Source organism: Malaclemys terrapin, chromosome 13 (assembly GCF_027887155.1).
Source record: "Malaclemys terrapin pileata isolate rMalTer1 chromosome 13, rMalTer1.hap1, whole genome shotgun sequence".
NCBI lineage: Eukaryota > Metazoa > Chordata > Testudines > Emydidae > Malaclemys > Malaclemys terrapin.
Genome location: NC_071517.1, coordinates 22,162,168 through 22,186,995, shown reverse-complemented (window position 1 = coordinate 22,186,995; position 24,828 = coordinate 22,162,168). Strand labels below are relative to the sequence as shown.

General features: G+C 56.9%; 1 protein-coding gene across 6 annotated transcripts; it reads left to right on the top strand.

Annotated features, from left to right (window-relative positions):
* The first annotated feature begins 1,953 nt into the window (after positions 1 to 1,953).
* On the top strand, positions 1,954 to 22,802 carry LOC128847294 (testis-expressed protein 47-like). Of its 6 annotated transcripts, XM_054046690.1 has the most exons (8): positions 1,957 to 2,760; positions 11,308 to 11,380; positions 12,484 to 12,587; positions 13,228 to 13,292; positions 14,420 to 14,624; positions 14,942 to 15,098; positions 18,401 to 18,457; positions 22,507 to 22,802. In XM_054046690.1, exons 1-7 carry the CDS (start codon positions 2,452 to 2,454, stop codon positions 18,436 to 18,438), a joined length of 951 nt encoding a protein of 316 aa, XP_053902665.1. In that variant the 5' UTR covers positions 1,957 to 2,451; the 3' UTR covers positions 18,439 to 18,457; positions 22,507 to 22,802. The 6 variants fall into 6 exon arrangements, with proteins under 6 accessions (XP_053902668.1, XP_053902669.1, XP_053902665.1 ...); XM_054046691.1 differs by lacking the exon at positions 18,401 to 18,457 and having other exon boundaries at positions 1,962 to 2,760; positions 14,484 to 14,568; XM_054046689.1 differs by lacking the exon at positions 18,401 to 18,457 and having other exon boundaries at positions 1,966 to 2,760.
* The last annotated feature ends 2,026 nt before the right edge of the window (positions 22,803 to 24,828 follow it).

Below are 24,828 nucleotides of genomic sequence, written 5' to 3'. Positions count from 1 at the left end.
GGGGGGCTGGAGGGCAGGCAGGAGATGGATGGGGGGCTCAGGGAGCGATGGGGGCTTGGGGGCTGGAGATGGATGGGGGCTGAGGGAGATGGAGCAGGCAGGGAATGGATGGGGGGCTCGGAGTGATGGGGGTTTGGGGGCTGGAGGGCAGGCAGGGGATGGATGCAGGGGCTCAGGGAGAGCTGGAGGTTGGACAGGGCAGGCAGGGGATGGATAGGGAGCGATGGGGGGTGGCTTGGGGTGTTCAGGGAGTGAGGGGCAGGGTTGGGGGACAGGCAGGTCATAGATGGGGGTCTCCGGGAGCAATGTGGGGGTTGGATGGGGCAGGCAGGTGATGGATGTGGGACTCAGTGATGGGGGGTTGGGGATGGATGAGGGGGTTCAGGGAGCGGTTGGGGGTGGGGGCAGGCAGGGGATGGATGAGGGGGTTGTCACAGAGTATGGGGGACTCAGGGCCCTGCACCCCCGGCTTCCTGCGATTCACCCTGACTCTCAGCCAGCCAGTAAAGCAGAAGGTTTATTTAGACAACAGGAATACAGTCCAAGACAGGTCTTGCAGGCACAGACAACAGGACCCCCCTCAGTTGGGTGCATCTTGGGGTCTCAGGGCACCCCAGCCCCTTGCTAGGTCACAGCCCTGTCTGCCTCCCAGCCAGCTCCCCAGCCAGCTCCTGAAACTCTCCCACAGCCTTTGTTCAGTTTCCTGGGCAAAGGTGTCACCTGGCCTCTAACCCCTTCCTGGGTTCTCATGTTACATGCTCAGGTATTCTCCTTCGGTCAGTCTCCCATCCCCCAATGCAGACTATCCTAGCCACACTCTCCTGTCAGCATTCAAAGACCACAGTAAGAACTAGGGTTACCATAAGTCCTCTTTTTCCCGGACATGTCTGACTTTTCGGCAGTCAAACCCCCGTCCGGGGGGAATTGCCAAAAAGCTGAACATGTCCAGGAAAATGGCGGTTCTGCTCCTCCCCGACTCTTCGGCTCTGTTTAAGAGCCGGGCTGCCCGAGCGCTACCGGCTTCGGGCTGCCCGAGCACTACCGGCTTCGGGCAGCCCCCGAGCCTCCGGACCCTGCGCCGCCGGAGCCCGGGAGGGGAAGTGCCTGGCTGGGGGCGCAGGGTCCGGAGGCATAGGGGCTGCCCAAAGCCCGAGCGCTACCGGCTTCACGGTTTGCCGGGCAGCCTCCAGACCCTGCGCCCCCAGCTGGGCGCTTCCCCTCCCGGGCTCCAGCTGCGCTGGGGAAGCGCCGGCTTGGGGCGCAGGGTCTGGAGGCTGCCCGGCAAACAGTGAAGCCGGTAGCACTGGGGCAGCCCTTTCCCCCTGGCTGGGAGTGGGAGGGAGGAGGGGTCAGAGGTAGGGTAGGGAAGGGGCGGAGTTGGGGCGGGGTTAGGGGTGGGGAAATGGGCGGGGCCAGGGCCCGTGGCGGGTCCTCTTTTTTTATTTATGAGATATGGTAACCCTATAAGAACAGTCCCAGTTCGTCACAGGGGTTCAGGGAGCTGTTGGGGTGGGGGCAGGCAAGGGATGGATGTGGGGTCTCAGGGAGTTGGGGGAAGGCAGGGGATGGATGTGAGGGCTCAGGGCGTGATGGGGGGTTGGGGCAGGCAGGGTATGGATGAGGGTGTTCAGGGAGCGGTTGGGGGTGGGGGCAGGCAGGGGATGGATGTGGGGGCTCAGGGAGCGAGAGGGCATTGGGGGTCACGACAACTTTAGCCCCATTTTGAATTCCGGGGGGGGGGAGTAGCTGCCCAGTGTGTGCCGGCCAGCCCGGCTGAGGCAGTGGGTGGCACAGGTGGGTGAGTGGCTCGCATCCCTCAGAAGCAGAAGCTGCGTCTCATTGTGCCCCTTGGCAGAGTGTGTGTGGGCAGGGCGGTGGGCTGGTCGCCTTTGGCCACACTGCACTCTATTGACAGAGGGATGCCTGGCACTTGGTGGAGCGGTTTGGGCTGGACCCCACTTCCTGGGCCAGTTCCTGGGCTAGCCCCTATTTACTGCCACATCTGAGTGCGTCCTGCCCTCCCACACGAGTCACCGCCCAGCGCCCTGTCAGCTAGCGCAGTGCGATCCCCATTATGCAGGCTGAGGACACATTCCCCAAGTGACTTCCCCAAGCCCTTAGGGACAGTCTGTGACGGAGCCAGAAACTGACCCCCAGCTTTGCTCCAGTCCCGTTAGCTCCCTAACCACTGGGCCAGGCCGACTGGGCAGAGAGGCCAAGGTTCCCACGGGCGCTGAAGCCTGATCTAACCCTAGCAGTGAGCAGGGCTGCAGCACAGGGGCGGGGGAGCCTGCCCAGGCACTGCCCCTGCTGCGCAAAGGATCGGTGACTCCACAGGGCCATCAGACAGACACTTTTCCTTTAAACTAAAATGCCTCACAGGCTTTATTTTTACCCACATGCTGCACTGCACCCCGGCCATCCCTCTCCCCATGGGAAAGGGTCCCCTGGATGGCCGTGGGCTTTGGCTCAGGCCCCTACAGCCACGGTCCCTGTGCCCTGCATTCCCCTTCAAACAGCGAGGCATGCACACCAGCAGCGCCGTGGTGCCACCGGGCTGCAGTAGGCGGGCCCTTGGCAAAGCTCCCCAGGCCCCTTTGTTATCATGACACAGTCACTAAGCAACAGCCGCAGGTTGCAGCCATGGCATCCAGGACAAAGCGAGCCCCGAGCGTCCAGTATGAGGTGGAGGAGTTTGCTTTCCAGGCCAGGCTCTCAGTGTATGGGCTGGCGCAGGAGCAGCAGAAGGCGATCCGAAAGGTTTGTGTGTAGCGGGGGGAGGGGGGGGGGAAGGGAGGGCATCATTCTTCACTGGGTTTGAGCCATCCCTGTCCCTCAGTTCAACCCCGCTGCAACCCACTCTCACTCACTGGGCTCTTCGACTGGGGAGGGGGAGGGGCTTTGCTTTAAAAACCATTCTGTGTGTGTGTGGCCAATGCCTGGCAGCGCAGCCACAGGACCCCAGCATGGGGTCATGAACAGCCAGCTGGGCCTGTTTGGTGTGATGTTCAGGCAAACGGGATGGTTCTGGCCTGCATGGAAGGCCAGCGGCAGGCTGTGGTGTCAGGTCCTAGGAAAGTAGGAAACTGGCCCCATGGGATACAAACGTCTTTGCAGGCTCCAAACTAAAGGTCTGCGCTGGCCTCATAGAGGGAGAAAAACCAGAGTGAGCAACAGCAGCTAGGACTGCAACACGTGCTGAGAAATGCCCACACAGCCCCTGTATTGCAATGCCATGAATCCCCCAGATGTTCCCAGGACAGTGACCAAATGCTGCATGTCTGAGCTCATGCCAGGGAGCGGGCCAGCTGCCAGGCCCTGCACACCTCAAACGAGGCCATCAAAGGCTAGGCTGTTAATTCAGAACAGGACATATTCAGGGAAAAGACATTTTAACCAATCACATTACAATATGCAAATGAATGGCAGTGGGAGAAGGTACGCGGTGATTGGCTGATGTGCCTTTGATGTCACATTCCAGTGGGAAGGGGGCAGGCAGGTGATTGGTCAACTCACCTCTGACATCACATCAGAGTCCAATAGGGAGAGGGAAGGGTGATGATTGGTTGACTTACCTTGTGACATCACTACCCCATGAACTGACAATAAGCTTTTCATAGGGTGGCAGCAAAGGGGCCAGAGACTGAGGGAAGAGGGAAAGCAACATGGGTCATGCCCAGCCAGGGGTACAGGCTGATCTAGGAGCAGTGCCCATGTGCTTTAAATGGGGGATCCAACCAGCTTGCAGTGGCTGAAAGAAGGCTGCTGGCAGGGAGAAAGTAAACAAGGAACTGTTATTTACTCCTTCACATAACACAAGAATCAGGATCATCTAATGACAATAATAGTCAGCAAATTTAAAACAAACAAAAGGAAGTATTTCTTCACACAACGTACAGCCAACCTGTGGAACTCATTGCCAGGGGATGTTGTGAAGGCCAAGACTATAACAGGGTTCAAAAAAGAACTAGATAAGTTCCTGGAGGATAAGTCCAGCAATGGCTATTAGCCAGGATGGGCAGGGACCCAATCCCATGCTCTGGGTGTCTCTAAACCTCTGACTGCCAGAAGCTGGGACTGGATAACGGGATGGATCACTCGATAATGCCCTGTTCTGGTCATTAGCTCTGAAGCATCTGGCCTTGGCTACTGTCAGAAGACAGGATACTGAGCTAGCTGCACCACTGGTCTGATCTGGCATGGCTGCTCTTATGAGGCACGGGGCCTTTCAGCAGGAGAGTGGGCTGGTGGGGAGAGATGGGAAATGGCCACCGAGGAACACTGGGAGAAAGGGGTCACAACACACCCCTGCGTGTTTGAGGGCAAGACAATGGGGTCACTGAAGGGGCAGGGCAGTTTGCAAGGGGCTGTGCTGGCGCGCAGCATCAAAGAAATCAATGCAATCAGACCCAGCAAATTCCACCACTCTGCCCATCAGCCAGGCCTTGTGCCTTCTAGGCCAGGGGCCAAACAGGCCACATACCGGCCAATGCTTGGGCTCACCTCCAGGCCTAGCTCCCCCCATACTCCCTGTACTAAGTATTAACTATCTCCTGCGTCCACGGCCAGTGTCTCCTCAGGATCCCCCTGCTGGGAGTTCTCTCTGTCCCCAGTCCTTTTCCCCCCAGCCTGAGCTTGCCCGAGGTTGGGTGCAGGGCTCTGGAGGGGTGGGGGAGCCTGTGCTAGAGATGCATCCCCCTTGGCAAGCAGTGGCTGCATTAACTTTCCAGCCCGCCCCTTCCTCCAGTGGGCCGGGGTGCTGGGGCAGTGGTGTCGTGGTAAAAAGACAGGCAGTTAAACTGCCCTCAGCAAAACTCCACATTCCCCAGCCGTGGAATGGACAGACTGGGGTTACTCTGGGCTACTCCACTGTGCTGAGGCAGCCCACGGCAGGGGAGTCCCTGGCAGAGCAACCCTGGCCCAGGAGGCACCGTTGGGCAGCGGATGCAGGGGGACTTTGAGGGCCAAACCCTTGGCTTCTTTCCTGGCAGTGGAAGCAGGGCCGGTGCAAGGATGTTTCGTGCTCTAGGCGAAACTTCCACCTTGTGCCCTCCCCCTTCCCTGAGCCCTGCGGCACCTCCCCCGCAGCAGCTCTCCACTCCCCCCTGCCCTGAGGCGCCTCTCCCATGGCAGCTCCCCTCCCCCGCCCGGGGAGCTGTGCAGCAGCTCCCCACCCCAGCTCACCTCTGCTCCGCCCCCTCCCCGAGCCCTGTGGCAGCTCCCCACCCCTCTCCACCCTGAGGCCCCCCCCCGCAGCAGCTCCACCCTGAGACGCCCTCCCCGTGGCAGCTCCCCACCCCAGCTCACCTCTGCTCCGCCCCCTCCCCGAGCCCTGTGGCAGCTCCCCACCCCCCTCCACCCTGAGGCCCCCCCCCCTGCGGCAGCTCCACCCTGAGACGCCCTCCCCGTGGCAGCTCCCCACCCCAGCTCACCTCTGCTCTGCCTCCTCCCCGAGCATGCTGTTGCTGCTCCACTTCTCCCGCCTCCCAGGCTTGCGGTGCCAATCAGCTGTTTGGCGCTGCAAGCCTGGAAGGGAGAGAAGCAGAGCTAGGATTACCATATTTAAAAAATAAAAAAAGAGGACACTCCACGGGGCCCTGGCCCCGCCCCTTTCCCACCCCCGCCCCTTCCCTGCCCCAACTCCGCCCATTCCCCGCCCCTTCCCCAAAGTCCCCGCCCTAACTCCCCCTCCTCCGTCCCAGCCACGTGAAAAGGGCTGCCCGAGCGCTACCGGCTTCACAGTTTGCCGGGCAGCCTCCAGATCCTGCGCCCCCGGCCAGCGCTTCCCCAGCGCAGCTGGAGCCCGGGAGGGGAAGAGCCCAGCCGGGGGCACAGGGTCTGGAGGCTGCCCGGCAAACCCGTGAAGCTGGTAGCGCTCGGGCTTCGGGCAGCCCCTATGCCTCCGGACCCTGCGCCCCCAGCTGGGCACTTCCCCTCCCGGGCTCCAGCTGCTCTGCTCCTCCCCTGACTCTTCGGCTCTGTTTAAAAGCCAAGCTGCCCGAGCCAGCGCTACCGGCTTCGGGCAGCCCCCATGCCTCCAGACTCCGAGCCACCGGAGCAGAGCAGCTGGAGCCGGGGAGGAGAAGTGCCCGGCCGGCGGCTGGGGTCCGGAGACACGGGGGCTGCCTGAAGCCGGTAGCGCTGGCTCGTGCAGCTTGGCTCTTAAACAGAGCCGAAGTCTGAGTCAGGGGAGGAGCAGAGCAGCCGCGGGAGAGGAAGTGCCCGGCCGGTATTTTTCCCGGACATGTTCGGCTTTTTGGCAATTCCCCCTGGACGGGGGTTTGATTGCCGAAAAGCCGGACATGTCCGGGAAAAACCGGACGTATGGTAACCCTAAGCAGAGCGGGGTGGCGTGCTCATGGGAGGAGGTGGAGCAGAGGTGCCGCCCCCACCTTACTTGCTGCAGGCGGCCCTCCCCGCACTCCCCTGCCCCAGCTCCCTCCACCTAAATGCCGACGATGAGTGGGGCGGCCGAAGATCCAGCCGCTGCGGTCACCGCTGAAGAAAATGCCACCCCCCAAATGCTAGCGCATAATAGGTTGCACCGGCCCTGAGTGGAAGGGTCAAACCCTGCCCCGGAGTGAAGACTTTGGAGGAAGCCTCCCACAGGGATCCATGCAGAGCTCCTATCATGGGGGGGGGGCCCTCTGTGAGGAAACACTTGGATGCCAAGGGCCTGGGGGACAGGGCCGAGGGCTGCAGGGACAAAGCGTCTCCCCTTTAGGGACCGTGCTGCAGCCTGAGGGACCCCATAGGCCACGTTGCATGGCTTGTGGGGTCTGGAACACAACGCAGCACCCGGTGCCTGGCACCCGGCCCCTTCTGGGCCGGATCCACAGAGGCCATGGTACAGCCCCGGTTCGGCAGGCCTGCATGAGCACTTGGTGTACATCAAGCTGGGGAGTGGACCTCCAGTGCTGCAACCTGCCCGCCTGGGCCCTGCTGCCGCACGCTCAGCGCTCCCTGGCGCACGCTGACATCCTGTGGTTTGACTCCGCGGGAGCTCAATGTCATACTGACCCACCCAGGCAGCCCCAAAGTCGGGGACCCTGCCTTCCCCTAACCCACCCCAACTCCCCGGCCCTTCTAACTCCTGAGCCGGCCACTTGAAAGGGAAATCTGCAAAGTGGGGAAACTGAGCTAAATGAGGAGCCAGGTCTAGCTCCTGTCACTCACCCTTGCTGCCCAGGCTGGGGGATCTCCACTGCTCAGCCCCCCGGCCTTCACCTGCAAATTAAAGCCTGGTGCTCAAGAGGCAGCAGTAAAAACGCCTGCTAGGGAACAGAGCTAGGTGTGGCCTTACCTCCTGCTGTGCCCTGCACCTTACCCGAAGGGAGGCTCAGCTAACAGCCCAGCTGTCACAAAGCCCTTGGCGTCCCAGAACCTCTCAAAGGCTTCAGGAAAGAATGGATCTCTACATGCCACATGTTGCCTGAGCAACCGCTGCCCCCTGCCAGCTAATGCGCCAACGGAAAATGCCAGCAAACAATGCAGACAAAAGGGATAAACGGTAAGGGCCTGGGCTCTGCTGCTAAGACACCGAAACCCTTTTGTCAACTCGCAGCTGCTGCCTGGCCAAAGTCTTGCCTTGCTCCCAGCCAGTGTGACGGACTCCAGGCTGTGGTACTTGGTCAGCGCCCGCGTCTCTCTGCACTGTGACCTCCAGGCAGCAAGAGCTGCTTTCTAAGAGGCCAAGCAGCAATTCTGGATTTGGCTTGAGGGCCGTTAGTGCTTTTTCTGTGCAGCCAGAGGACGGGCGCGGGGGAGGGCATGGCTGGTCGGGAGAAAGCGGGGCAGACGAAACCGAAGGAGTCGCCACAGAAGAAGGTCCGGACAAATCTCCTTCAGCACATGCTCAGCAGGCGAGCCCCCCCTGCCAAGGAGGATACGGTCAGTGTCTCCTGCGTCTCCAGCGCACGGTGTGGGGACAGACTGGAATACGGGCAGAGCTAAGTTGGGAAACGGCCCACGCAGCTGTGGGGAGGTTGGTGCGATGTGGTCTCAGTAAACGCCCCACATCAGGGCTTTGATCTTCCTTTTACTGGCACATGTGGGGCAGGCTGAGCTTGCCAGCGACGGAGGGCTGGGGGGCTTCCTACGCTGCACAGGAGTGTGTTAGACCTCAGAGCTTCTGCAGGCTGCAGATCCTGGAGCAAGGGTAGGCAACCTATGGCACGCATGCCAAAGGCGGCACGTGAGCTGATTTTCAGTGGCACTCACACTGCCCGGGTCCTGGCCACCAGTCCGGGGGGCTCTGCATTTTAATTTAATTTTAAATGAAGCTTCTTAAACATTTTAAAAACCTTATTTACTTGACATACCACAATAGTTTAGTTATATATTATAGACTTATAGAAAGAGACATTCTAAAAACATTAAAATGTATTACTGGCACGCGAAACCTTAAATGAGAGTGAATAAATGAGGACCCAGCACACCACTTCTGAAAGGTTGCCGACCCCTGTCCTAGAGCATTTCAATCTATGCACAGAGACATGGTTAGAGCCCATCAGCACTGCTCCTTTCACCCTGCTGTAACTGGGGGAGGGGAGGCCCATGCTGTCACCGAGCCCCTGACTTGGGCAGCATTGCTATGTCAATTGGGCTTTGGAGTTTCTCCACTCAGTCATGTCCAGATCCACAAAGGCATTTAGGCTCCTGCGCCCATTGATTTCAGTGGGAGAATCTGTGTCTAGACACTTAGAACCTTTCAGGCCCCAAACCCTGCAGCTCCTTTCAGCGCTAGCTCCTAGAGTCTGTAACTTCTGTACAGCCCAGGTTCTGCCGCTCTTCCTCATACTCCATAGTAGTTGCACTGAAGTCTATGAGCTACTCGGGGAGTAAGGAGCAGAGAAGTAACAGCAGAACCTGGCCTCTGCAAATAGCAGGTTATTTGTGGCCACATTAGGGCTGCCTCGATAGTAGCTCTGGGAGCTTTTCTGACTGGCATCCAAACAAGCCTCTTTCAAATCCCCTTTCCCCGTTCATGCTGCGTTTCTGTCGCCTCCCAAAGGATGCAGAAAATGTTTGGTAGCTCAGGAAAGCTTCAGTTTTACAGCCCTTTAAATAGGTAGAGAAATCACAACCCTCTTTAGGGTAACCTGGCCATTTCCAAGGGTGAGATGGCAAATCAAATCACCATCAACCATTCCAAAAGGGACTTTCTCACTTCCCCAGTGCAAAGCAACTGCGCAGTGCTGTCCGGGTACAACAAGGGGTGCACAGGACAAGAAAACGTTGGACAGGAAATCCGTTAGTCCATCATCACTAACTGCCTGCTGCTACATCTTATCAAGGCAACAATCCAGCACAGCATGTGTGAGATCAGCTCTCTTGGGCAGAAAGTCACTAACTAAGGGCTGCTGCTGGACTGGGACATGGGGCATCTGGGTCCAGCTCCTGGCTCTGCCATTGACTCCCTGCGTGGCCCTTTGGCACGTTACTTAGGTTGAGATTTTCAGAGCTGACTGGGGAATAGACACATCTGGGGTCAGTCATCTCCTGTTCAGTGGCTCAGTCCCTGAGTCATTGTTGAGAGCCTTAATCGCTCTGTGCTTCAGTTCCCCATCTGTAGAACAGGAATAACGCCACTTCCTGAGTCTGCTTGTGTGGTTAGACTGTAAACTTGCTGGGGCAGGGGGTGTCTCTCACTATGGGTATATGCAGCGTCTTGCACCAGGGGACCCTGCCCTTGGTCAGGGGTCTCTAAGCACCACTGTAATGCAAAGAGCACTATTCTCGCTCAGTCACAGCATCTCTGTTTCAATTCAGCCATTTCAAAAAAGAATCAACTGAAATTTACCTTCAACCCCCTTCACCGCCAAGTCACCTTCCCCTGACGGGGGAACTTTAATGTTCTGAGACAGGTGCGTCCAGTCATGAGCTTCCCCAGGCTCCGAATGCTCCCCAGGACCTTTCCATTCCTGCCTTCTTCCCCAGGAGAAGGCGCTTGCCAGAAATGTCAGCAGAAGCCCTCGGTGATGGTTTTGTTGCGAACACTCCGCTCTTTGCAGGCACAGGCAGAATGGCCAGTTTTGTCAGATGCTGCTGAGTGCCTCACAGCTCCCACCAGGAGCCTGGACCTGAGGATCCTCATGGATTAGTTATAGAGCAAATCAAACTCAAGGGTCCTAGCCGTATATCCCTATGCACACAGACAAAAGAGCGGTTCAGCATATGGTGCCTCTGTTCGGGAAATTCACACTGATGCAGCGCTGCGTGCCCGTTGCCTGGGTTCCTCCTGCACGAGTTGAGTGCTGGGGAAAGGCGCTAGCCCACTTGATCTCTCGAAGATGGAAATCTCACAGGAGAGGAACAGGGCAACATTCCTTCCCACAATGCCAGTGGCCCCGGTACCCCAGCCATGACCTGGGGCACTGCCTCCTGGGATGAAAGGCATGCGCTGATCCCCCAGCCTGCCTGGTGAGATGCCATGGAAGGGGACACATTTGTTGTCTGCAGTGACAGCATTCTGGACACATTCCAAGCTATCGTAGGAGCTCCCATATGATTTCCATGGGGATCCTGCACTGGGAGCCCAATGCTTTGGACGCTCGCTGAGGAGCTGGCACGGGTCCTGTGAAACTGACCAAGATCTCCTTGCCTTAGGGGAGAGGCCCATTTGGGAGCTAGGCCATGGGGCGTCAATTCACTTATAAGATCCTTCCCCATGACACTGCAAAGCCAATCCAGGGCTACGTGCTCACCTGCCCATCCTACAGGTTGGGCATGTCCCAGAGAAGAGGGGCACACAGTGGACAGCCTTAGGATCAGAAGGGACGTCCTAGCTCCCTGAGTCATAGAATCATAGAATGTCAGGGTTGGAAGGGACCTCAGGAAGTCATCTAATCCAACCCCCTTGCTCAAAGTCATCTAGCCCAATCCCTAGATTTTTGCCCCAGATCCCTAAACAGCCCCTTGAAGGATTGAACTCACAACCCTGGGTTTAGCAGGCCAATGCTCAAACCACTGAGCTATCCCATCCCCTGATACTACATCTCCCCAGGCGCAAGCACCCATGACATTTACAATACATGTGCCAGTCAAACAGACACATGTGGCTCTAAAACACCAGCCTAGGACGGCTCATTTGTAACATTAAGAACCAGCTGGGCGGCACAAAGTCCAGCCCTCGCCGGACGCAGCACCGGAGCCCTCCCAAGGGCATGGTATTTCCTGTCCCCTTCCCATTTCTCCTTTCTTCCGTCTCAGTGCCCCATGTGAATAGCCCTCCTCTTCTGCCTGGCGCTGGCAGCAACCTTCCTTTACAGGGCCTGAATTACAGCTGGCCTCTCTCCTCCCCTCTAGAAATCGCTTCTGCACAGGCTGGTATTTCTGGCTAAGATCTCCCCGGAGCTGGCCGACAAACGGGATTTAGCAGGTAAGCGCCTCAGCTTGTTTCTTCAATAGACACATCAGTGGACGGCAGAGGGGCCTGAAATGGAACAAGGGCCATGCGCACACTAGCTCCCGACCACACGCCGCATTGCAGTGTCTGGCCAGCGCTGCCTACGACCAAATGGCTAGGTGACATGCTGTGTTTGAGACACCATCATGTGAGCCAGCTGCTGGGCTGGCGCCTTCCCCAGAACACCACTCGCTTTCTCCACAGGGTTGGGAAGCTGTGCTTGAGAAGGGAAGACACAGCCTCCTACCCACCCTGCTGTGTATGACCCCCCCCCCCCCCCCAGCACAGCCATGGTGAAGTGACAGCAGTGAGGGCTCCCCATGTGCAGAGTTATCTGCTGGGGTGCTGTTGCTGGGATGGGATCCCCCAGAGCAGCAGATGTCAGAGTTAGCACCCCATTGAGATGCATGGGACACACTTAGCATCTCAGGCTCAGGCTGCTGTCATCCACAGGTCACATTTGTGGGCTAGAAAAATGATCATTTCTCTTTTAAAGGCCAAGTGGGAGTCTAATGTCAGCCCATGGGGGCAGGGGGAGGGCCCTGGGCTCAGGCCCATCACGCCCCTGCCTCACTCCGGCCCTACCAGAGGGCAGTGTGCATGGAGAGCCCAGGCTGGACGCTCAGGGATCCGGGGAAGGATGACTTGGGCCACGCTGCCGACATGGGTGCTGCTGTGCAGGCTGGTGGGGCTCTGGCCCCCATCACTGGGCGAGCCGATTCCAGGCCCCCAGTGAGGGAGGGCGACATGCAGCTTCCCGGAGGAACACGGAGATGCCAACATGCACGATACTGGTTTGCAACCAGCCCCAGACAGCTCAGGAGTTCCCATTCTGATTGCTAGAGGCTGCTATGCCATGGGTGCTCTGAGTGGGGCAGGGCCCTGGGGCCATGCCGCACAGGGGTCCCTTCCCCCACCCCTTTACAGTGCACTGGGCGGGGGGCAGGGGCAGGAGGGATCCTGCAGTCTGGAGAAACAGGCAGCTGCAGGAGCCCGGGGCCACACTAGTCCAGGGGCAGGAGGGGGGCAGGTGGCATCAGCCAGCAAACACTGTGTGGGCTCTGGGTTCTCCACAGGGTACTGGCACCACCTCTTCCTGAGTCTGCAGCGCTACTACCAGGGCGAGGGGGTCACGGGCCTTCTGCTGCTCTACCCCACCTACGTGGTGCACACCCTGGAGGTACGGGGCATGGTGGGTGTGGGGCCGGCCGGCCCGCGGATGGATGGGAACATCAAAGAAAGGGATTGGAAACCGGGGGAGCCCTGGAGGGATTACGAGATGGCTTAGGATTGTCCTTCACAGGCTGCATCCAGCTCTGCTCCCCAGTCCCGTTCCTCCCCACCTCACCCCACGTCACCCTATGTGAAACACTCTGCACCCCATCTCCCCATCCCTCCCTCCAAACCAGTCACCCTACACTCAGCCTGGCTGGTGTGTGTGTGTGTGTGTGTAGCAACAGGACAGAGAACAGCTGTGGAAAGTGGGAAGCGAGAGCTAGAATCCCCCAAACCTCACTGGAAAACCACTGCAAAACCTTGTCCCCGCCCCAGACCCCCATCCTCCCCAGCCCCAGATCTAAGGGCCCATTCCTCCTGCCCCCACGCCTGGCAGCTGCGGCTGGCATCTTCGAGCCGAGCTGGGCTAGCAGCCTGGGCAGATTCACTTGTGTCCTCTCACACCTGCACGAGCCGGGGCCACACACCCTCGCCAGTGGGCCCGGAGCCTCCATCCCACCCGCCGGAGTGCAGCCCTGGGCATCTGTCGAGACGTGATCGGGGTGGGGTGGGGTAAGCAGCTAATGCAGTTGCTCTTCTTTCAGGCCTCCAGCGAGGTGCTTTACTCCATCCTGAGGGACCTGCGAGACATGCAGCCCCAGCAGCACAGGTGAGGGCTGGCCAGCCAGTGACTGGAGGGTTTTCAGCTGCCGCAGTTCAGCGTCTTTCACCAAACCCCAGCATGCACATGAGCGAGGACAATGGCAGTTGGGCTGCGTGCGGGGATCAAACCTGGGAACCTCGGGATCTAAAAGCACACGCCTCTGCTGCGATTGGCTGGGAGGCAGTAGCCGACTAACCTGATATTACAAGAGCCAGGGGCTGGAAATTGAAGCTAGGCAAATTCAGCCTGGGATAAGGGATCAGTTTTTAACAGGGGGTGTAATTACTGGGACAATTTACCAAGGGCCATAGTAGATTGTCCCTCACTGGCAAGTTTTCAAATCAAGAGTGGATGTTTTCCTATAAGATCTGCTCTATGAATTTTTGGGGGGGGGGGGGGAGCGTTTCTCTGGCCTGGGTCATACAGGAGGTCAGGCTAGATCATCACCATGGTCCCGTTCGGCCTTGGAATCTCTGAATCTCTGTACAGCTTTATGGGTACAGCCAGGAGAGGGAGCTGCAGCCACAGTTCTGTGGGCACGGTGCACCCCAGTGGGAAGCATGGCTCCGGGCAGAGGCTGCCAGCTTCCAGCTGAGGGGAAGACGGGAGCCCTATGGCTCAGACACTGGCTGGGAAAAGACACTCTCTGGCGCCCTCTGTAGGGGAAAGGGGAAATTGGAGGGTCTGCACCAACCTGCCACCAGGTTAATTTGCCTATTGAGCTCTCTGTCTCCCCCTGCAGATTAAAAGGGGTAACAGAGGTGTTCCTACCTGCTGCCAGGTGTTTGCTTTAGAGCTGGTTGGAAAAAGGTTTTGTAGCTGTGGAAAATTTAGACAGAAAGTTAAAAAACAAAAAGTCCACTTTTTGCTGAAACAACAAAATCTTTGGCTGAAAGCCAGGCACAGTCTAAATGCAGGGGAAGAGCTGTACTGATGTGAGCACCTTCTTACCAGCCTAATGTGTCCACACCAGGGGGTGGTACTGATTTAGCAATGCCAGGCTAGCGTGGCACCATCTTTGCATGTAACAAGGCCTCAGTAGGCAGGTAGTGACCCTCCTGTTAACCCCAGGGGGTGACAGAGCCCTCTCTTGCTGTGAGAGGGAACTGATCCACTGCCCTGGCCTGTCCCAGGGCCCTTGTTCTAGAGCCCAAGATCCTGGTGCTGTCCCACAACATTCCCTCCCGGCTCTTCCAGCAGTGGAGCTACAAGGTGCTGGCTGTGCCCAGCAGGCACCTGGGCTACGACACCTCGCGTGAGGAGCCAATTGAGACCATCACTGGTGAGTGCCTGGCGATGCTCCTGAAACTGGGGATGCACCTGCTGAAATACCCCAAGGTAAGGCCCAGGAGGCACTGCTAGTGACCCCTAATGCAGGTGGGCAGCTTGGGGGGTCTGTCGTGCCCCATCTCTAGCCAAATCTTTGGGATGCCCCCACATACAGGGTGGTGCTGCCTTTGGACTTATAGGTCCTCACTGACCGGTCTAGCCACTTTCAATTCCATCGTCTAGAGCAGGAGCGGCCCGGCTCACCCAGGTGGGCACGCTCTGTGGGCAGCGGAACGGTCAGTTGAGTTCTCCCGCTGGCTGTGGCAGGCGCGATTTTCCTCTGGCATTGAGTGGCTGAGGGCTTTCTTGCCTCTTCTGATTTCCAGAGCCCCCCAAACCTCCCTGATGCCGTTCTGGAGGAGGTCCCCAACTTAATTGTTCCCCAGGACACCATCTGCCACCTCCTGGAGTGCCGGGAGCTCCTGAGCCCTGCGCAGTTCCTGCAGGCCTACGATTCCCCCTTGAACGTCGTCATGGACTCAGGTATGTTCTTGTGTGCTGCGGGCTGTGTGCACAGTGCGGGGATGCGCAACTTGTGTCCAAGGGCTCAAAGCTTGTTCTCCGCCAGCGGCGTTGTGACTGTGAATGTCTCCTGGATGTAAGGAAATCAGAACCAGCAAACCAGCCTCCGTGGGGATGAAAACAGCCCTATGAGCTCTGCTCCAGAGTTTGTCAATCTCTGCCTCGGCACTTGGATGCAGCAGGGACAGGGGCTGCTGAAGGCCAGTGACAGATTTCCACTGCAAGGGGCAGAGAGAATTGCTTGCACTGTAGGTTTCATCGTGATCTTTCTCTCTCCCAAGTTCTCTAGTGTCTTTTACAGAGCATTGGCCCACTGGCCTTAGTGCCAGCTGGTCTTAGCTCTGTTGCACACTCCCCGCCAGGTGACAGAGCAGCTTTCCTTCCTCCTGGGCTGCAGGGTCCAAGCCATCGCAGGGCAGTGGGGGCTGAGGGCTGCGCAGCCGCTGCCTGGGCTGCAGCCCTGCTGGGCTGGGACTTGCCGGGATTCCTCTCTGTCCCAGCTCCCAGCCTGGGGCAGGGACTGTAAGGCGGTAACTTGTGCCTCCTCAGCTGGTTCGGTCCCTGGTGCGGGATAGAGCAGCAGCGAGGGCTGCTCTATTTTGGGCCATTGCACTACCACAGGAACTGGTCAAAGCTGCAAGTAGGAACTGGGCACTGAAATGCCCTTCGCCTTTGAGGCTCTGCCATGCCCATCCCCACCCTAGGAGATATTTGGGGCAGAGGACCACCCTGGCCGTGCCCACTCCTGCCTGCACATGCCACGTGGGGCTGGGGGCTCTCATAGGCTATACTGGCTCAGCACCCCCACTTCTAAGCTAGAGGTACGCCGTGTGAGCCTTGGGGATGCTTTGCAGCTACTTGCCATTGGCTCCAGAGCGGGCACAATGCAAGCAGGAATTAGCCTCTTGGGCTCCAGGCCTGCTGAGCTTGCACCTTCCACCGGTGCTAAACGGAGATGACACCACACTGCCATAGTGCAAACCCAAAGCGCTGCATGAGCTGATGCGCCGAGCCCAGGGATGGAGCTGGGATTTCTTCTGGGCAGGCGGATCAGCGGCACGGAGCTAGCTCGTAAGCTGGCCAGGGCGGGATCTGTCTCTCACCACATGTCTGTGCAGCACAGCGGGGCGAGGGGTGCTGGGCAACTCACCTCGCTGCATTTTGGGCAGCAGCTCTCTGGCACCAGCTGATGAGTCGGATCTTCCCGAGTCCCTCCCTCCAATGTGTTTCCTGACGCTTCCACGAGAGGGGGTCGGGCGCGAAGTCTTCAGTGGGCGCTGGCGCGGGGACCCAGGCATGTCCCTGGGGAGTGCTGCGTGTACAGTGGGGGAGGTCCAGGTTGGATATCAGGAAAAACTATTTCACTAGGAGGGTGGTGAAACACTGGAATGCGTTACCTAGGGAGGTGGTGGAGTCTCCTTCCTTGGAGGTTTTTAAGGCCCGGCTTGACAAAGCCCTGGCTGGGATGATTTAGCTGGGAATTGGTCCTGCTTTGAGCAGGGGGTTGGACTAGATGACCTCTTGAGGTCCCTTCCAACTCTGATATTCTATGATTCTATGATTCTATGATCACACCCCTCATGCAGACTCTGCTGCTTGATCCCAGAGAGAGCCCGTTCCCGAGGCAGCTGCTTGGGAGAACAGCAGCCAAGGGCACGCCTGAGCCGTGGGCTCTCCCCTGGGGAGTGCTGCGTGTACAGGCAGAACGGAGCTCAGATCTGCCAGGCAGAGCTGGTAACGAGGTCCAAGAAGGCCTCTCCCCGCCCCGGGCAGGAGTGTTACTATTTGTATTGCTCAAGTGCCTCCGATCCCCAGCCACTGGCAGGCCCTTCCAGCGTTCTGTCGTCCAGTGCCGGGGCCGGTCTGGGCAAGCCACCCCGCCCAGAGGAGGCTGCGCCACAGGAGTGTAATAGCTAGGAAACTTTCTCTGATGTTCAGCCTAAATCGGCCTTGCCTCAGATTCATTCCAGCCCGCCCCTTTCCTCTGCTAAATAACGCCTCCCACGCCCGGCTCTGTGCCTTTCCCATTCACGAGCACTGCTGCAGCCCTCCTTTGTCCAGGGTGAGTCAAGCATGCCCGGCAACTGGGGCGGTAACTTGGCCAGTGCCCTGGGGCACCCGGAGAGAGTACAGGGACATCGTCCCCTACGCAGAAATGCACAGAGGAATGAGGGTCTGACTGGCTGTGGGATGGGTTTTGTACCTCCCGCATAAGGGAGGAAAGGAGGAAGCTGTTGCATAATGGGCCCAGCTCTTCAGCGGGAGAGGGGCCCGCGCTCACCGTCATTGGGGCGTCTGGGGTGTGGCTGGGGCCGCGCTGATAGGATCGAGGCCGGTGTGCAGTTTGGACTGGAACATTTCCATCGGTTGGGGCATTGGGCCAGATCCTGCTCACTTACACTGGTGTAAATCAGGACTCGTTCCTGTCACATCAGTGCTGTTCCTATGTCACTCTCTGGAAGGCAGAGGAGAAGCTGGGCCCATTTTTTCATAGATTCCACGGCCAGAAGGAACCAGCGTGATTATGTCGTCTGACCCCCTGTGTAACGCAGGCCAGGGAATGCCCCTGAATTATTTCCTGTTTGAACTAGAGCAGAACTTTTAGAAACAATCAGCCAATCCGGATTTCAACATGGTCAGGGACGGAGAATCCACCACGCCCCGGGGTAAATTGTCCCAGTGGTTAATTACCTTCACTGGTAAAACTTTACACCTTATTTCCAGCCGCAATTTGTCTAGCTTCAACTTCCAGCCGTTGGATCGCGCCAGACCTTTCTCTGCAATATTAAATACTTGCTACCCCTGCAGATTTGTATAGATTGTGATCAAGTCACCCCTTAACCTTCTCTCTGTTAAATTATCTAGATCGAGCTCCTTGAGTCTCTCACTATAAAGCAGGTTTTCTAATCCTTTAATCATTCTTGTGGCTCTTCTCTGAGCCCTCTCCAATTTAACAACATCCCTCTTGAATTATGGGCACCAGAACTGGACACAGGACTTATAGCTTATAGCTCAGAGACAAACGTTCTGGTCCTGGGTTTGGGAGCAGCGGGGAAGGAGCACGGGACTGATGGGAAATAAAGTGTTGTTCCCTCAAAGCTGAAGGGGCACTGCTGTGAGGAAGTTCACAGCAGTTCATGTTCCAAAAAAGGCAAGTTTTCTGCATCCGTAACCAGCATGTGATAACCAAGGAGAAACCTAGAAGGGGTGGGCTTAAAAGCAGAGTCCAAGCCGGGATTACATCTAGTTCCTTTTGCTTAAAGGGCACGTGTTGGGAAGTGACAACCCGTATGCTGTGTAAGTTTCTTTGCAACCCAAAGGTACAGTAAGCTGTTCACTAGGACATGCATGTTGGGCTTTGCATGCTGCTTCTCAGTGCATGGTCATGCAGAGGCACAGGCTGTCCTGCCCCGTAGCTGTTGGTAGAACCTCGGCTGAAATAAAACCCACCTCACCTAACCACCACTGTAGAACCCCAGCCCTTTCGGTCACACTAACAGCTCAATTCACCCGGCTGAGAGTGTCACATGCACACATTCCATCTCCTGCCCTGCCAATGTCTGCTTAAATGCTGGCTGCCTCCAGTTCTGCAGTGATCCAGGGTTCCTGGGACTGTGCGGTCGTGTGCCTCAAAGCAAAACCAATGTTTTTTCTTCTTGTATCAACCAGTGTCTGAAATGCACCATTACCACAGCTCGGTGTCTGCTGCGTACTCTCCTGAGATGCAGCAATTCTGCTTTACAGAGTCTGGTGTTATTTAGCGAGTTTTAAGCGGCTAATCTCAACAGCTAGTTCCAAGTTTGGGTAATTACCATTTTTGCACCAGCTAGAAATGAAAAAGAAATCCTGCCCATCCCAATTGTTATTGATGTGGTCGGGAACGGCTGCAGAAAGTGGGAGGCAGGAATATGGTTATCATTCCTGACTCATAGACTCATAGACTTTAAGGTCAGAAGGGACCATTATGATCATCTGGTCTGACCCCCTGCATGCTGCAGGCCACAAAACCGTCCCTACCCCTTCCCTGGACTCTGCTGTTGAAGTCCCCAATCCTGTGTTTTAGTGACTTCAATTGGCAGAGACCCTCCTGCTAGTGATCCCTGCCCCATGCTGCGGAGGAAGGCAAAAAACCTCCAGAGGCTCAGCCAATCTACCCTGGAGGAAAATTCCTTCCCGACCCCAAATATGGCGATCAGTAGAACCCCGAGCATGTAGGCAAGAGTCTCTAGCCTGACCCCTGTTAGCCATTATACTATTTACGTACCATTGCTTGGTATTCCTCGGCTACTATGTTTTACCATTAAACCATTCCCTCCATAAACTTATCTAACTTAATCTTAAAACCAGACAGGTCCTTCGCCCCCACCGTTTCCCTCGGAAGGCCGTTCCAATATTTCACCCCTCTGACGGTCAGAAACCTTCGTCTAATTTTAAGCCTGAACTTCCCCACGGCCAGTTTATATCCATTCGTTCTCGTGTCCACATTAGTACTAAGCTGGAATAATTCCTCTCCCTCCCTTGTATTTATCCCTCTGATATATTTAAAGATAGCAATCATATCCCCCCTCAGCCTTCGTTTTGTCAGACTAAACAACCCAAGCTCCTCTAGTCTCCTTTCATACGACAGGTTTTCCATTCCTCTGATCATCCTAGTCATCCTAGTCGCCCTTCTCTGCACCCATTCCAGTTTGAGTTCATCTTTTTTAAACATGGGAGACCAGAACTGCACACAGTACTCCAAATGAGGTCTAACCAGCGCCTTATACAACGGAAGCAGGACCTCCTTATCCCTACTAGATATACCTCGCCTAATGCATCCCAAGACAGCATTGGCTTTTTTCACCGCCACGTCACATTGTCAACTCATAGTCATCCTGCGGTCTACAAGGACCCCTAGGTCCTTCTCCTCTTCCGTTATTTCTAACCAATGCGTCCCCAGCTTGTAACTAAAATTGTTATTAGTCATCCCCAAATGCATCACCTTACACTTTTCACTATTAAAAATCATGTTCCAGAAGATCAGTTTCTTAAACATTTCAGTGCAAAACTCACGGGATAGTGAATTCTTCACCTGAACTATTAACCCCTTGTTAGATTTCATGGTTTTCAAATGAGCCCATGGGCCTTAGGCACTGAGATTCCACTGGATTGCCATGGGGGCGAGCACCTAACTCGCCTAATGCATCCCAAGACAGCATTGGCTTTTTTCACCGCCACGTCACATTGTCAACTCATAGTCATCCTGCGGTCTACAAGGACCCCTAGGTCCTTCTCCTCTTCCGTTATTTCTAACCAATGCGTCCCCAGCTTGTAACTAAAATTGTTATTAGTCATCCCCAAATGCATCACCTTACACTTTTCACTATTAAAAATCATGTTCCAGAAGATCAGTTTCTTAAACATTTCAGTGCAAAACTCACGGGATAGTGAATTCTTCACCTGAACTATTAACCCCTTGTTAGATTTCATGGTTTTCAAATGAGCCCATGGGCCTTAGGCACTGAGATTCCACTGGATTGCCATGGGGGCGAGCACCTAACTCCATTAAGCTTGTTGGAGCAGAGAATTGTCCCTTACTGTGTGTGTGTGCAGCACTTGGCCCACCGGGCAGGGCCTAGGCACTACTGCCCTATAAATGAGAGAATCGTGGCCTGGGGGTGAAGGAAGAAATCAGCAATTACCGACACTGAGCGGTGCACTCAACCCTTCCATGCCTTTTTCTAGAGCACGTTACAAACACTAATCAAGCCTCTCTATCACCCCCATTGTAGCAATGGGGAAACTGAGGCACAAAGCAGGTAACTCACTTGCCCAGGTCCCCTACAGAACCAGTGCCACGGTGGGGGGGAAAGAACCCAGGTCCCTGAGCCCTGTCCCTGGCTCTCACAACCAGACTCTCCTACCAGCCCATTAGCGAGGGGGCAGCTGCAACCCACCATGGTTTATACAAATTAAGGGCCTGATCCAAGAGCCACTGGAGTCAAGGGAGAGCCCCAAGTGCATCCTCAGGCCCTGTCCTGTCCCCATGGCTTGGGAGAGGGGTGTTTGTGTCCTCCTCCCTGAAGTCTGGCTTTGTTTCCCAGCCTCCTCTCTGTGCTGCCGGGACAAAGCTGCGTATGTTTGCACTGACCACAGCAAGCAGGCAGGGCCAGCCCGTCGCTCCTCGGCCAGGGAGGGGCAGAGCTGGATGGGGAGCGGGGGAACGTCCGCGCTGCCCTCCAAACGGAGCACAGCACCCTAGAAATGCAGGGGAATGGCTGCAGCCGGAGCCACCTGGCGCTGCTCAACCCCCTCTGGCGCAGCCAGCAGAGCCCCACCCTGTGGGGAAAGCTCTGGTTCTGGGGCCTTGGGTTCACGGAGTCCAGTGAGCAACTAGGTTTAGGACTCAGGCATGGGGCTCCTGAAACTCCTCAGCCTCCAAACCAAACTGCCCAAGTCAGGAGACACCAACGGAGACCAGCCGAGAGGGAGTCTGCCCCAGAGCCATCCCTCTGGCTCAGGCATGGGGCAAACTGCTGCCGGCTGGTGGGTGTGATGGGCCAGGGGATCTCTGCCCCATCCCCAGCGCATGAATAGCTCCACTACAATAGCCCTGGGTTGCAGTCTCAGCAGAGGCCAAGGGCCGACTGGGCCATGGAGCCTGAATCTCCCGCTTGTCCCTAGAGGCGGAGGTGGATTAAGATTTACCGGAGCACTGGGCACAAAGAACATTTGGGCCCCCCACACCTGGGGGCCCCCAAATTGGCCAGAGCCCCAGGGGCCCCTGCCTAGAGGCAATGCCTCTGAACCAGGAACGAGACAAGAGGGGATGGCACGTGGGGTGATTTGCTCCTGGCCATGCTGCTCCCGTTGTGTGGGCAGAGTGGCCAACCATCCGCCAGCCCCTTTAATGGAAACCAAGCAGAGCCTTCAATCCCTGCAATCGGCTCTCCTGTTCCTTACTAGGATTGCCTTGTTCCTAATCTCCACCATGCCCGAGAGCGGCGGCGAATTGTCGTCCAGGGAGGTCCTTCTGTGGCTCCCCTCACCTGCTGCCTGAGGCCCTCGCAGGCACGAAGGAGTGTGAGGCTAGGGCTGTTCTCTCTCCTGGGCAGCCGAGGCACAGAGTGGGATTTTGGCACCACGCTCCCATTTATTTCAGTTGGAGATAGGTGCCCTTTGGGGATCTGTGCCTACGTGACGCACGCAGGGGTCTATGGCAGAGCCGGGAACTGAGGCTAGCTCTCCTGCGTCCCAGCCCAGGGCTTCCGCCACTCGACCAGCCCTCCTTTTCCATGCACGAAAAATGAAGCCAGCAGCAGTTCCCCAGTCGGATCTCCAGCTTCTCACTGGTGTTCTGATGATCTCTTTCCCCTCTCGCCCTTTCCAGAGCGCGTGTGGCCACTGCCTGGGAAGGTGAAGTTGGATGCCGTGAGCTCGTGAATGGAAAGGAATCGGGGCCCATGGACGCGTGGGGCACAGCTGAGATTGGAGGGTTGTGGGCAGCAGCCCAGGCACTGCTCCGGCCCACAGCTGGTCATGCAGTGCTCAGGGTGTGGCTGATCTCGGCCCATGATCGTGGGAAACACCCAAGAGCAGCATGGGAGAGCGGCTGGAGGAGCCTGCGTCTCACCAGCAGAATTACGGGCTCAGATGGACAAATGGGTTTACTTGTAATTATATGGGGATTAACTAGCCATTGGTTACCTGCCTGTGATACATGTACAGCGCTCACTGAGCTCCGGTCCTGCAGTGTGTGTGTGTGTGTGTGTGTGTGTGTGTTATATGCTGTTTTTCCCACGGGACCCCTGCCTCATTCGGGGCACAGGATGCCCAGGGCTCGCTGAATATGGCAGCTTTCCAACCTTTCTTTTTGTCCTTCTGCTCCAGTGCATGGGCCGGCATTACTTATACCTGCCATCCAAACCCTGCTTTGAAGCCAGGCTAGTCACTGCCTCTCAGGCTGGTCTGGGGCACCCCTGCAGGGCCTGAGAGCTTCACAAACATTCACTACACGCCGGGGAGCAGGGCAGGGCTATCATCGCCGTGTTGCATATGGGGAACTGAGGCCCCGAGGGATTAAAGCCAAACATGATCAGAGCCAGGATACTGGTCTTTACGGATCCCTGCTCTGGCAAGTCCTGTTTGATTCTTTTAGAAGCCTGGGAGCTGGCTCAGGTTCAAAGACTCCTCCTCTACCACAACTAGCCAGAGTTAGCAGAGAGACTTTGTTTAGCACCTTCCACCCTCTCCTCCACACTAACAGAGCTCACCATTCATTCCACATATGGGGAAACTGAGGCACACCAAGCTGAAACGATTCCCCCAAGAGGGTGGAAGAGCCAGGAATGGAACCTAGAACCCTCGTCTTCCTCCTGCAGGAGACGGGTAACATTGGTCTGGTGGAGTTACTTGTGCTGTCATGTGGGGAGGGGTCGGACAGACCCCTGCAGTCCTGGACTTTGGGACCCGCTAGGCCATGCAGCTGAAAAGGTGCCAGAAGGAGGAGCTGGAGGAACAACTGTGTTGGTGGTTCCTCTTTATGCAGGTGGGAGCAAGCCCTGGTCTCCTGGGCCTGTGGTGTAGTGTCCTGACAGCAAGAAGCCACCCCAGGCATCCCCGCAGCAGGCAGTCCGGGGAGATCCCAGCCGGTGTGCATGGGATGCTGCGCGGAGCAGATCAAGGAGCCAGCGTTTGCAGCAGTAGGAGCTATGTCACTGCCATGCAGCACTGCCCCCGGCCGGATGGCGTCGCTAGGATTTGTATAGCACCATGATTGTGTGTGACACCTTGGTAAGGAGACAGGGTCCTTGCTCCAAGCTTATCCACACAGCACTGCAGTGAACAGAGCAGAAACCATGGGGACAGCACGACACCACTTCCAGGGGAGAGATGGCCCCAGGGGTTCACTGTGTCCTTGTCTTACCACTCTTTCCTGTAGGTCAGCGTGGGAGCAGAGGGCAGGGGCAGGCTGGGGGAGGGAAAGAGGGTTGTCTTGATGCCCTGGAAGCGGGAGGGTGTTGCAAGCTTAGGAGGAAGGGTGAGCAAAGGCACAGAGTCACAAATGGAGGCGGGACTAAGATGGCTAAAGAGACAGGCAGTGGCAGGGATGGGAGGACGGGAAAGGAAAGCAGAGGGGGAAGGAGGCTTGCAAGAGGCTGAATGTGATGTGGAAAGAGACAGGAACCCAGAGGAGGGCAGGTGCCAGTGGGCAGAGCAGTAGGGGGAGTGGACAGCGTTAGCTGCAGCCTTTGGCTAGCCTGGAAGGGGAGTGCTGAGCCGCCAGAAGGAGAGGGTGGATGAGGTTTCTCCATGGCCCGGGGAGCCAAACCACTGAGCTATCCCTGGTGTGGGGGCCAGGGCCAGCAAAGGGGTGGGAAGCAACAGGGAAGGCTCAGAATAGCCGCAGCATGGCGAAGGGGCTGGAGCAGGCCACAGCAAGAAAAGATGGAGCAGATCCCAGACGGCGTAAATCAGGGCAGCTCCAATGGAGTCTGTGAGGGGGACGGCTCCACGTCCAATCTTACCACACACGGTGATCTGGGGCAGGGAATCCTTTTTTCGGCTCAGCTGTTTTGCAGGAAAGCAGCGTCCTCCCAAGATGCTCAGCGCCATCAACTTCCAGCCAAATGTTCACCCATTTTTCATTGCTGTACTGACAATGTTAGTTAGTCCTGGAAACAGAAAGAAATCTGTCTGCCCTCCCCCGCCA